This window comes from Aphelocoma coerulescens, chromosome 3 (genome assembly GCF_041296385.1).
Source record: "Aphelocoma coerulescens isolate FSJ_1873_10779 chromosome 3, UR_Acoe_1.0, whole genome shotgun sequence".
Taxonomy (NCBI): domain Eukaryota; kingdom Metazoa; phylum Chordata; class Aves; order Passeriformes; family Corvidae; genus Aphelocoma; species Aphelocoma coerulescens.
This window is the reverse complement of record NC_091016.1, coordinates 46,210,816-46,224,979: the sequence shown is the minus strand read 5'-3', so window position 1 is coordinate 46,224,979 and position 14,164 is coordinate 46,210,816. Positions and strand designations below refer to the sequence as shown.

Genomic DNA, 14,164 nt, shown 5'->3' with positions numbered 1-14,164 from the left:
AATCATAATAACCAAATGTGCTTTTTGTATTGGTTGATTTAATATCTGAAATAATAATTTAAACTAGCATAGTTGGGTTTTAGTGTTGTGCATTTACTTTGCTTATCTTTCATTCATTTTCATTTTTAGCTCTCTAGTTTGTAACCATCTAGCTGATAATTCAGTCAAAATTAGACTACAGCTACTGAACTGAAAATATGCCTAAAAATATCTCCAAACTTTATGGATTTATTGATCCCTTTATGAAATGTTTAATTGACCTGGCATTTCAAATTAGAGATGTCAGCTTCTTCTCCTGGCAGACTATTTGGAAATGCAGTCATTAGCTAACAGCTTTATTTTGCTAGTTTTTCTGAAGCTCCACTGTAAAGAAATTAAGCTTATGTTTGCACATTTTTTGTGTTACTGTGCAAGCAGCATCTGGAGCCAGCCCGTGTGTCTGGCTAGCCCGGGTGATGGTTGCAGTGTCAGCTCTACATGGGCAGAGTGTGGACAGAAGAAGCTTCTCTGAGCAAATGGGCTGTACAGAATCATATGCATCCTACATTTCCATTGTGACTGTTACCTGAGATAGGTGCAATTAAATCATGTTTGAGCCATGCCTACATATGTTACCCTTTTCTGGAAGTAAATTTGAAATTCAGAGGCACTGAAATGGGTAAGGACTGAATACTGTAAAATAGCTGGAGAAATAGAACCAAGAAATAAGCTTTTTCAAAAAAGAAAGTCAGTATATTGATGGCATCTTTGTTTGAAGTCTTTAAGAAGGGTATAAGTATGGAAAGCATGGCTTTAGAAATGCACTAAAAGGCATAGTGGGTGTTGAAACAGTGCCTGTAATTGAGCAGAAGGTAATAAGCTGGTTTGTATAGTGACACTAGCAAGCAAAAATAAAAGATGGCTTTTGCCCTTTGTATTACTCAAAGAAATGGTAGTTGAAATACATTAACTGCTAGAAGGAAAATGGTAATGAAAATGAGAAGCAAGGAACAAATCACAGTACATTCAAGTATCAACAGTTTACAGGATAAAGATGGGAAGAGTAAAAGATAAGGAATGAAAGAATTCTCCTGACAATTGCTTCAGGTGAATTGAAAACACTTTTTCAAAGAGAAAATGTAATACAAGAGGAAAAGAAGTCTAGTAGTAAATGAGGTTAGGAATGGAACTCTGGTTTCGACCTGAGCCGCATCTTACAGGCAATGAGGAGAGAGACTTTGTTTTAAATGTTTCCTTGGCAAACAATTCAGTCTTGCTGCCTTTTTCACAAGAAACAGCTTCCTTGTATTTTTATCTCCTTTGTGTCCTTAATTTAGCAAAGGGAATAATTTCTTATTTCTATTTAGGTATCTTGTTATAGATAATTCAGAAATATTATAGTACTGCTTGACTTGCCCTGCCTACAAGATGAAGGTCAAACCAATACATACTATTTTCCATCTCAGTGCTTCTCAGCTTGCCCCCAGCTGTGAGACCAGAGGTCTGGAGGGATGGAGGCCATAGTGCCTGGTACCTCTCTGAAGGCAAATCCTGCTGAGCTTCACCTGTGCTGGGAATCCAGATCCTAGCCACAGGTACTGTGTGCTTGCCACCCACAGCTATATCTGACGCTTACAGTCTGCTCGAATGGCCTTCCACCTTATTGGTTATTTGAAAACTTTGTAAATCTTCATCAGTTTACAAACTTCAAGACTGTTAATCTCAGGACATTTTAGCATGAGATTTCACAGGATGAGATTGATACCTCCGATAGGAGCAGCTTGGCCTTTATTATGTGAGGTTTGTTTAATTCACTTACAAGTATGTCTGTCCCTCTTGGACTGTGTGTTTTTACAAGGTAGTTAACACACGATAGCTGCTGTGTCAGTGAGTCCCTGTCGGGTGTAGTGAGGCAGCTGTCCCGTACTGTGCTGTGCCAAGCTCCCTGTGCCGGGAGCCCGAGCCCACCACATCGGGCAACTCACAGCAGTGGAGCAGGTTGGAGCAGATCTGGGACTTGCACTCGGGGTGAGGAGATGCATGGCCAGGCACAGGGATGGCTGAAGCTCCTCAGGCATGGGTGAAAGGTAGCAACCCAGTGAGGGGGGCCGGCCCCACTGCTCACAGCCCCATTCCAGCAGCCTGGTCCTTCCACTCTGCCCCACAGCAGGGCCAACCCTGTGCACAGAGCTGGATGTTTGCCACTCATTCTGGACTTCCAGAGTCCTTCTTAATTCCTGGTGATTTTTCATCTGCAAGGAGCTGTGATTTCCAGTCTCAAAGGAAGAGCTTTCTTAGCAGAAGGGGATATTATTACTGTACCAGCAATAATGATTGAAGAGGGCATGATGTTTTTGCACAGCTTCCCCATGTGTGCCTGTGCTGTCTCCGCATCTTCAAGATTTCGCTGGCATAGATGAGGTGCGAAATTCTCTGATTCTTGCTGCAAATTGGCCCTGAAGTGCTACAACATCCCAGGTCAAAAATAAATATCGGTCAAAAATAAAAAGGCCCGATACATCTAGTTATTTTGAAGAATGATGAAATGCAGTAAATAAATGTCACCCTTGATACTAGTAGGAGTAATATGAGGATATTTTACAGGCATCTGCTCTATATTCTGAAATGCTACCTAAAGTTAAGACTGCTGAAAATGCAAACTATCACATAGGGATTTTTATGCTAAATATGTGAGTGAAACAATTCCTAGAAGGCGAATGGAAATGTTACGATATTGTTGAGTGCCATCACAGCTTGACTAACAACATTCAGAACATTCTTAGTTCAGGATTGTTTGTGTGAGGTTTGATTTCAGTGAACGTTCTGCAACATGCTGGGGTGTTTTCTGTAGTCTTCCATAGCTGTTTTCTACATTAACAAATAATTGAGTGGGATAGGAAGGTATCAGTAGATCAAAAATTTTGTATTAAAGCATCAACATCTTTACTATATGTAGTTCAGGGATTCTTTTCAAAGCTAAACTCAGTTCTCTGAGCTAGAATGCTAATGTAAATACAGCTTATGTATTCTGTATATCTAAATGTTTGATTTGAAAACTGAAAAGGATCATCTTCTATCACATGATAAACCCTGTGATTAATGATTACACTGCATTAGTGGAAGAAACTGTGAGACTGCTTTCAAATAACATATTACCCAAACCCAAGACTAATTTTACTTTTCAGGATGTAACTGATTCATGTTTTAATGCTGTGGGATTTTTTTTGTTGTTGTTTTTGGTGGGTTTTTTGGTTTGTTTGTTTGTTTGTTTTGATTTTATTTTGGTTTGGGGTTTTTTGGGTTTTAGTGGGTTATTTTGGTTGCGTTTTTTTGGGTTGTTGTTGTTGTTCTATACTCAGTATGCAGGGGGAATTGAAAACAACTGGTTGGGCTACTTGCTTCAGTTAAAAAACTCTAGAAAAAAAATAATTAACTGATGACACATTATTCATGCTCCCCCCCCCTCTCCCCGGGGCCCCTCCTCCCCCCCCAAGTTATTTTGATTTTAGAGTATCATAGATAGGTGGTCTGTATATGGACTCTATGGCTATCAAAAAGTGAATTTGATATTCCAGGCTGTGGTGATGAATAGCAAAAAGCAATATATCAGCAGTAAGAGAAGAAATTGGGCTTTTGAATCACAGGAACAGAAGCTGACATTAGGTGGAATATAGTATATGTTTAATACCCTTAAATAGAAAGGGGATTTTTCTTAATTCTGTAGAATAGCTGAAAATTTTCCACACCTCTTGAGGACTCAGGAAGTAATATGCATAAATGGCTGATAGCTAGATGTTTTCAGTATAAAAAATATTTTAGTTCTATTAAAAGACAGAAAAACTGTCTGACAGATCTACTCTTCACTCTCCACCTGTGCTTGATAAATAGAGGATAACAACAGTTATCACTTTTAAGTGTGTCTTTTGAATGTCTGTCATTTTCTCTAAACTTCTCTTTGTTCCCAGACTGAACAGGATGTTTGGAGGACGGGAGGAACAAAGGAAATATTTGTAAGAATCAGGCTGTTCATATTGTTAAAATGAGCAAATTCATGAGAGCGGAAAAAAAAAAAAAAAAAATATATATATATATATATATATATATATATATATATATATATATAAAGAAGCTGGAAGCTGCATTCTGCCCTGCCCTAGCTGATGGACTGTGTTGTGTACTGTTAATTTGCAGTTGGCTATCATTATTCCTTTGAAAGTAAATCAGAGCTTCAGCTTATGTTGGGAGACATTTAAACCTTTTTCTTTCCTTTCTTTTTTCCCCACAAACGTCAGTCACACAGCCATCTTCTATTACAAATTCGAGAACGCTTCAGAGAGGGGCTGATTTCCTTCCATTTTAAGGTAATCCTGTAAAGGTCACCATCTAACCAGTGTGAGCGTCCAAGATAAGGTACTAAGAGTGGCTATTCTTTTTATTCTGCAATTGGATATTTGAGAGCTTTCTTTGAAGTTCACAATTCCTTTGCCAGCTGGTCCCCAGCTTGCCAGAGCTGACCTAATAGCACATAGCTGGTGACTTGGAAGCTCATTTTAATTACAGAAGTACTGCAATGAACTTCCTAAGCTAGTTGTCTCTTGGTCAGACATTGGTCTAAAATCTGAGAGAAAAGTTGATTGCTTTGAGTATTTCAGATCCGGCTGTTTATCTGACAAATGAACGGCTGCTCTTTATGTTTTCTAAGAGGCCAGCAGAGTTACCAGGCTTTGCTGGGATTTATGTTCTCCTATGGCACTTAAGATTGTAAGCCAATAAAGGTGTGGATTTTGCTTTGTTACGTGACTTTCTGAAATGAATAGGGATAAAGAGCATGAATTATGTTGGTTTCTCATTTCATAAGTGAAAAGCAAGCTCATATTTCAGTTTCCTGTTGGCACCTTTTATAGAAATTGCCCCAGAGGCTGTTGGCTGCTGGAAAGCAGTTTGTTCTCCTTACTTGGTGTCTGCAGACAGCCGCAGTGTGCTGTGGCTGCGCTTACTCGATTCCTTTGTGTTGATCTGTAATTTATTTGAACAGCTGGCTTTTTTCTTGCTTTATGTTTAATTTCTCTACCCTGGAGATTTAGAAGGAAATGATTCTTTAATTTAAGTGTATTACTCTGCATCTCACTTCCTATTTTAATTTACAGGCCATTGACACTGTATCTATTGATCTTTGAGGCTTCTTTTCTCTTAACTTTTTGGCACACTGACCTGTGTATTCTGCATGTGGTCCCTCCCTATCTGTTCATTAGCTATTACTTAGCAGTGGAAGAAAGAGAAACTTTGCTTACCAAATTGATTTTGACATCAATTCCCTGGTCAAAAAACAGTCTGGAATATTTTTAAAGAGCTGCAGACAGCAAATCACCTGTCAAATTAACAGGAAAATCTGCTGTAGACAACTCTACAACTCTGCATATAATTTGAAGGTGAGCAAGGTGGTCTTTGTTTACAAACTTCTGTTGCATCCTATGATCACAAAACACACATTAAATTCAATATTGTTTTCAGAGGATGTATGCAAAAATTATTTCCTCTCTTTCAAAAACCCAGACACTGTAAATATTCATGCTAATTGGACTTTCAGGTGAATAAGGATGTGCAAGATAAGACTTCTCATTGCCTCTACTACTGACTCTGCTGAAATATTGTAAGAAGTTAATTTGGTTGTAAATGAAAATTTCCATCCGGCCTGTTTGGTTGACCTCATTAAACATTTTCTTTCTTCCTTCTTTTTTTTTTTCTTTCTTACTCAGTGCTCCAGAAGAACAAAATAGCAATGCTTTGAGCTCCCATTAATGTTTAAGTATCTTTCCAACTGAATCCCAGTTACAGAAAGACCCCATTTGTCTTGAATCATGGTATCTTCAATAGTGTTTGAGTCTCTCATCAATAAACTTTATAAATAGTTTTCATAGGCACTGAATTAAAATTTATTCAGAGGTGACATTACAGTCTGCCTGTAAGAAATTTATTCAAATACTGCATGAGGGAGCAAAATTTTAATGTACTTTAAAAATGCAGCTACAATAATTCAAATATTATAAAAATATTTTTGAATATATTTGAAAGATTGCATGTAAAAATGGAATGGCATTGACTAGTAATGATATTCTCATTGAACAGAGTCCCATAGAATTACATATTCCTGTTTAAGACATGAGATGGCAACTATATATTTTAAGAAATAATAAATGATCTATAAAAGCTAAATTTTAAGAAAAATGTAATTTTTAATAATCTTTTCTGAAATATTTCTTGGCTTATTTTGATTCTTTTCCCAAGTCTTTTGTGCTTTCATAGAATACTGCAATATACTCTTTGGATGTGATTTCATAAATTCATTCAGTAATATCTTTTCTGTATAGAAATGATACTTGAACCCTAATTTTATATTAGTTCTCATTTTAGTTTCTTTTTATGTGCTTATATTCTGTTTGCCTTGAAAGTGTGACTTTGATATTTAACCATAGTTACCAACATAGCCATGAACAGCAGAAGAAAATAGTAAATTTTCATATAATAGTCTTAATCTGTATACATTTGGTCCAAAATTTAGCAGAATACTTTTGACTGATTCCTCTACAAATACTCAATCAAGGTATGTCATCAATTCATCACAGCTAGCTAAAAAGGTGGAAAGAAAATGAAAGAAATAATGTTCTTTAATGTCTTTAAAAAACTTAAGCATACTTCTAAAATCTTAGACGTGGTAAGTACAAAGCCAGTGTACATAGTGAAAATGCAGCCATTTCCAAACTGACTGATGTTTACAAGCCGTGGTTTCACCACTCTTTGAAAGGCATTTCTACCCAGCTAATAAGTTGGATGTCTTGTTTTTCAGCCAACTTCAAAGGTACTGAGTGGGATGCCAAAGTTTCTTCTGAAAATATTTCCGGTTTGATGAAAGGCTTTTTTAATATGTTGGACTTTCTTTCCCCCTTCTAATTTTCATTAAAGCTCAAAGCTTTCACCCTATTTCATTCTAAAAGTCAGCATTTGTCTACTTTGTCATGAAGAGACCAACTTCCATTCATGAGAAAAAGTGTTTTAAAGTATGGAATCTCTTGTGAGTGGAAAGCAGAAGAATGAAAGTACTGTTAATGATTAGAATAAGAATATCTGTCCTATTATCTTATGCTTTGAGTGTTAGCTTTGATTATATTTCATAAGCAAAGGTTGAAAAAAATAAAGTTGGAAAAGCAAAAAAAAATTTGAAATTTTCATGGTTTGATTTTTTTCCTGCCGTGTGTTTTACTGCAGTGCCTCCTGAGATCCCTTTTAATTTTCTTGGCATCGCTCCTTTCTCACTGATCTAAATGGATGTTGACATTTGAAGTTTGTTGATTTACAAAATGTCAGATAATTACAGGGAGAAAATGAATTATATCCTTCTTTCTCCAAATGAAAGTTTGTATCATGTACTAACCTGGGATTGTGAAAAAGATAGTTATAACTGCTATGTTGTAAAACCCTATTTTATAATGATCTTGTGAGTCTTCCTGTGGTCTTATAGGGAAAGCTATAGTTTTATATAATGCTTTACCTTTTGCTTTTGATAAATAAGTACAGCTGCTAATTTTTTTGGGAAACTTTCTCTTAAAACTGCAAAATATCTCGTTTTGGAAAATGTTGTGGTAGTCATTCTAACAGAAATTGTCGAAAAATTAATGCAATTAATGCAAAAATACAAAAGTTGAAGAGAATGTTTTCTTCTTTCTGTTCACAGCATGCTAAAAACATTATTACTATGAGTGACTTCCTTTCCAATTGGTTTTTGTATGAATTATTTTGTTCTGGCCACTTGAACCCTTGGTTTAATGTGAGTCTGTGGATTCAATAACTAATTCAGTAATGCTTGTTCCTTTTATTTTCCACTGTGCTTTGCTTGGCAGACCACTCTGTGTATTTGACATTCTGTAGGACTGTTTTCAATCTCATTCACAAACAGCATTGATTACATTCTTTATTTAAAAAGATATATGCATCTCTCTGTCCACACAGTATGTGACTGCGAAGCTGCAGATCTGCCGTAGTGATCACCCATCATAGCAGGGTGCAGTAGGCTTTAAGCATTGATTTCAGAATTTCCTACTCTTCCAAAGATAAGTTTCCAAACTGTGGGAAGAATGTAAGCAGGAGCTGTGGTCATATACTGCTGAACTTCTGATTATTCAGGCAGCTTGAAATATTATTTCTGAGATGGTGGGGTGGGAAATTCCTCATTTATATGTAGTCATGAGAAGTTTGAATCCAAACTGCTAGCTTTGAAATGTCAACATTATTCTTTTTGAAATGGGAGAAGTAGCGTGTACATAAGAATGGTAATTTTATCTGGGAGACCTGGAAACTCCTTTATCCATTTGCCTTTTGGTGACTTTTCTCTGGACCTTGTGTTTTCAGAACAGTCTCATCTCTTGCAGGCTTTTTTTCTCTGAAGGGCTTCAACCATGCTGAACTATGAACAATAATAATTTAAATTAAACTAAGTTGGTTAGGCAAAATTATGGTTAGGCTTTTCAGAAGAATATAGTAGAAGAGCTGGCATCCATCCAGAGTTCCCTTCCCAGACTTCATATTGGAAAGAAAAATACCCATTTTCTCTTTAAAGTCTTGGTCTCCCAAGTGTCTAAGCTATTTATCACAACTTGTTACGTAGCCAGAGCTCCAGCTGCACCCATCCTGGCTGCCAAAATCTCCAGCTTCAAATCTGACAACTTCTACAGTTATTCATAGGTTTGGTTTTTTCAATCTGTGACCTTTTGAAAATTTGTGGCAGCATGAAATTCAATTACTTACCTATCTAAATGAATAACAGAAGGGATTCTGAAGTACCCAAATTTTTCATTTTCCCATAAATTTCATAATACTTTTCTTCTAAGTATATTTGAAGTTGGGATGGCTGGAAGCATCTTTCATTCTGTGTGCAACAGTGTTAGTTTTTTATCATTTTACACACACAAAAGGACTGTATATCACCCACATCACTCCTGAGATATTAATGAGTTACAGGTATCACAATGTCAGCTGTTACATACTGACAGCAAACAGCAAAGTTAGTAAAAGGTATTTTTAAAGAGTAAAAGTTTTGCTTTGTTTGTTTGTTTTTTTTGTTTTGGTTTCTATTTCATTTATTGAACATCAGAAAAGATATGTCATTTTTGATTATTTCTTTCTTTGGCTGGTGCCAAGACACTGAACACGCATAGAGCATCATTTCCAAAAAAAGCCCTACCCTTCAGAGAGTGAAACCTTAAGTTAAACAGAAGGCTTGAATCTTTTCATATGCGATTTCATTTCTCCAGCCTCTCCTGCTGGGAAGCATATGGTGACATAGCAATGTAGTGATTTTCCACCAACTAGATTTATATGCTGTACTGCAGGATCAAGCAAAACCAGAATGTTGCCATTCATCTCATTCTGGGAAATTAGATGAGACAATGTCCAGGTACTTCACTACTGAACATTTTTGCAGAACATGAGGTGGTATTCCAGATGGTCAGGTGATGGAATGAGGGACTGAGCACTCCCAGAAAGCTTTGCTATTGCTCGCAGTAGGATTTTGTTCTTCCAGTAATTTCATTTTAGGAACTCCTTCTTCAAAACTTAAGAAAATACCTCAGTGATAAAAATGTTAACTTGGAACTTCTTTTCCATTTGTATATAAACTAGACGGTGAAAACAACATCTTTTTTTTTTTTTTTTTTTAATTTCCAAACACCTTGAAAAACAGTAGGTATTTTAAAACTGACAGCCAAACTGCGTTTTCTGTAAGTCTGTACAAAAATAAAGGAACGTAAAAGAAAATGAAGCATAAACTGTAAGAAAAACTCTTAAATACACTTTTGGAGTTTTGATGAAGACAGAGAACTAAGGAACATTATTAGTTTCGTCATTGAATTAAGGGACGATAGGGGCTAATCTGATATACAGTAGCTTCTATGTAATGCTTAAGGACTTGATTTAAAGTTCCAGTTTATAAATATCTTTGACAGTTACTGTGATGGTGATTCCTCTGGCATTTAAAACAGATTAGTTCTTCAATATATGTACAGATGATTGTTGTGGTTTTTTCTATATTTGTATTCTCGTCTGTCCAGCCTTTACTTACTATTCCATTGTACTTGTTCATCACTTTGAAAAAAATTAGTGGAGCTCTGTCAGGAGAACACTCATGCATGATATGAACAGAAAACATTTCAATGTTTTTACCACTTCATAGAAAATCTAAATAATGAAAATGTGGGGGAGTAGAAAACATATACTATAATACAAAGTAATTATTAAATAGAAGAAAAACTGTAAAATTTTTCAGAATTATCATAGCAAAGGTTATGTTATAGTATTTCAATCTTCATACAGAAAATGTGATCTAGAAATTTTGGTTTTTGGCCTTATGCCGAAAGCACAATCCAACAAGAAAACTAACCAAAAATGTTTTCATAGTAGTAAAAGATTAATTTTGTTCTAGTTAAACTAACAGTTTCTTCTGTATTTCTGTGATTTGTTGTTTATCTTGTGTTTATCTTTCCTTCCTCTTATGCAACTGCAAATCCAGTTATTCTTTGTTCATTTGATAGAGTTTATGTAGTTACTGGTAGTATAGATGATAACCTTGAGAACATGGCTCCCAAATATACTAAGTGATTGAAGATCCATCTTTTAGCCAGATAAAGTACAAAAGCAAAACTCTTCCTATAAATGAGCATGAAAATCCTATTGAGTTTTATAAATTCCTTGAATAGCAAGTTTCTCATCTTCATTTTAAAGAGTAAATTTGTTGGGGTCCCTCCCCTGCCATGTAGCCCTGAGGGGAGGCACGGGGTTTCCCTGCCCCTGCTCAGCCTCGTTCCCCATTGGTTGGTTTGTGTTCCCCTGCGCGGGCAAAGCAGCTCGGGTCCTGTGACTGTGGCAGAGTCTCTCGGCAGAGCCCGGCCATGCGGCTGGGGAAATAAACATCTCTGAAACATCTAGCAAGAATCCGTCCGTATATATTTATTTCTTTTTCACGGGACTCCTGGTTTGATATATGCGTGTTGCAGTATCCCCGCTGTAACATATGGTGGAGAATGCGGGCAGAACGATCCCCGTGACTGATTTGTGTGAGTAAACCCTGGAAACTTTGGATTCCTCTTCTTGGTTTTGTTTTGCTATTGCATATCTGGACTATGGAAGAATCGTGGGAAATGGGGCTCTCTGAGCCACAGAAAAAAATGTATCTAGAAGTAAAAGGGATCCTTGAACAACAAAACAAAAAAGTATTGGAACCGGGAGATCTTGAACACTTTTTTATCTGGCTTTTCAAAGAGTTCCCCTATATTTCTCGAGACTTACTTTTTGATATCAAACCTCCTGGATATTCTCAGGAGTGTTTCTGGAACGAGATCTGTGATAAGCTAAGGGATGGACTAGCGATAGAAGCTCTCCGTGGATCCTTTATAATCAGTGACGCTCTTCAGGAGCATCTGTATGGTCCCATTACCCCTAAAGCAGAAGATCATACTTCTCCCGTGGCCGAGACCGCGTGGCGGCCACCCCAGGAGTGTATGACTGCAGCTGTGCCAGCGGAGGTGCCTGCGCTGGATGCGCCCGGCCCCCTCGGGAGCGCGCGCCTTACTGCGGACCCCATCCCTGTCTCGGGGTCCCCGGCTACGCAGCCGCGAGTGAGGGAGCGATGCCGCAGGCGCCATGGGTGCCGTGGGCCACGAGCAGCCAGGAAGCGGAGGTCAGCGTGGAAGCCCGCTCTGTGCATACGGCTCAGAGAGCCCTATGCAGGGAGAAGCGGCGGTTTCCACAGCGACACGAGAAGCTGTGCAGTGCAGCGCCGAGCCGGAACGGGGCCGCTCTCAAAGCAGCGTGGAGTTTGCGGAGCGGAGCCGTGCAGAGCCCAGACAGGCGCTGGAGCGGGGCCGTGCAGAGAGCGCAGAGCGGCCGCGGCGCGGGGGCCTGACCGAGACGTCGGAGTCGGCGAGGCGGCGGCCACGCGGGACCAGCAGCCACGACAGACACGCAAGCACGTGATAGGAGACGTTCTAGCAACGAAAGTCACAGGAACTGTGAAATGGTACAATGTGAAAAACAACTATGGATTTATAACACGAGATGATACAGGGGAAGATTTATTCATCCATAGAACTGCCATTAAAAGGAATAACCCTAAAAATTACCTGCAAAGTGTAGGAGATGGGGAAGTTGTTCAATTTGATATAGTGCAAGGAAAGAAGGGTTTACAAGCAGCGAATGTTACTGGGCCTGGAGGTATTCCCGTCAAAGGCAGCCGTTATGCACAAAATTATAAACAATATCCATTCCAGCAATTTCCCTACCCACAGCCTAATTTCCCCTTTTACCCTATACCCAATATGAACCCTTTCCTAAGTTTACCCTATCCCCAGTTTATTCCCAATCCGTTTTTTCATCCATGGTTTCCCTCACAAACCCCTGCCTTTGCCAATTGTTTCCCCAAAAATCCCTTTCCGATGCCGATGGGGGGATGAAAAGGGGGAGGAAAGAAATTAAACCCTCTCCTGCCTCAGTTTCCCCACAGGCATGTCCAGAGAGTTCTGTCTCCCTTCTGTCAGCCCTGAGATGTTCCACAGAATTTGTTTGGACATTTAAAGACTCAGGAGGGTGGCTTGTTTTGTTTTGAAACTGTTCTTGTTATGTTTATCCAATTGTCTTCATTCTCCTTTTATTAAAATAAAACGGGTGAGATGTTGGGGTCCCTCCCCTGCCATGTAGCCCTGAGGGGAGGCACGGGGTTTCCCTGCCCCTGCTCAGCCTCGTTCCCCATTGGTTGGTTTGTGTTCCCCTGCGCGGGCAAAGCAGCTCGGGTCCTGTGACTGTGGCAGAGTCTCTCGGCAGAGCCCGGCCATGCGGCTGGGGAAATAAACATCTCTGAAACATCTAGCAAGAATCCGTCCGTATATATTTATTTCTTTTTCACGGGACTCCTGGTTTGATATATGCGTGTTGCAGTATCCCCGCTGTAACATAAATTCAGTGTTGAATAGAGGATTAAGACAACTTTCAGAGTATATAACCAAACAACTGTTAATCCTTAATGTTTTCTTAGTTCTACAATAGGCAGTTTATAATCAGAGCATTTTGATGTCAGCTCAGTGCCTTCTGAATTAGATTTACTGTCATTTGATAAAATGTAACTTCTTTAATAAGATAAAAAGATTGCAATCAGCAATCTTTTGGGGTAATGACATCAAAGACAAGGGTACCCTGTTTCCATGAAATCAAGGACGAAGGACCAACACAACAATCTGATTTGCTGCAGTAGGATTCTAAAATAGTCATCCTAAGCCAAGGGAAAAGGAGTGAAATATCAAATAATTCTTGATGGCTTTCACTATCACAATTATTCCTAGCAATCCTGATAATTATAATAAATGGTTTAATTTTTACTTCATGAATTCTGAAGGATTATATTGATCACACTACTTTGCTTCCCATTTTTTCTCAGATAGTGTTGAAAAATGGGAGGAAAGGAGAGTCATTCTGAGAAATAAAACTAATATAATTGTTACAAATTAATCTTTGTTTTCCACACTGTATTCTTAAAAATCTACTTTCATTCTTACTTAGTGTTTGGCTTCACAGTGTTCAAATATCGTTATGCATCTTGTGGTTGATGCCATAGCATCCAGATTTTATCATTTGATTCCGTTTTCTTAGTTTTGTTTTGCATTCAGTAACTTGTTTAGCAGTTAAATTTTGGTTGCAAAGCAGTTTTTGAGCCATTTTACGCCTGCAGTAGGAATCATAAAAGTAAGAGGAAACTGTCTGCATTGAGATTGTAGGGATTGTTAAATTGCTCATCTAGAGAAACAGGCTTTCTCATGATTTAGAAACTCTTTCTATGGTAGGATTTGCACTTTACTGTACTCCTTTCTCATGCTAATTCTGTGATGTTTACAATACTCCTAATCTAATGAGGCCAGATTTCTCATCCAACTTTCATTGACCTATTTCTCACTCGTTTCGTACCCTCCGCGCACTCCCAAAGCTCTCCTGCTTTGTGTTGGTTAAGATCGCTACACACCTGTGCGACCTGGTGCAATAGGTCAAGTATTTTGTTGGATAATTCTTTTTCTCCCCGCTGCTTTACCAACCTGGCATTTTTCCATACATGTGGAAAGACTAATTCACCACCAACTAATACAGTGAGGGTTTA

At 38.3% G+C, this 14,164-nt stretch overlaps 1 protein-coding gene across 8 annotated transcripts in view; it reads left to right on the top strand.

Annotated features, from left to right (window-relative positions):
* The window catches only part of PRKN (parkin RBR E3 ubiquitin protein ligase), a 706,034-nt gene that overhangs the window by 160,012 nt on the left and 531,858 nt on the right, over positions 1-14,164 (top strand). For 5 of the 8 annotated variants that reach the window (XR_011149828.1, XR_011149830.1, XR_011149829.1 and 2 more), the window contains exon 3: positions 4,272-4,340. The exons of the other annotated variants lie outside the window; for them this stretch is intronic. Coding sequence is in view for 2 of the 5 variants with exons in the window: in XM_069010097.1 (XP_068866198.1) it covers positions 4,272-4,340 (69 nt within the window). In the remaining 3 variants the exon portion in view is untranslated. The remainder of the gene's footprint in view (positions 1-4,271; positions 4,341-14,164) is intronic. 8 annotated transcript variants of the gene reach the window in all.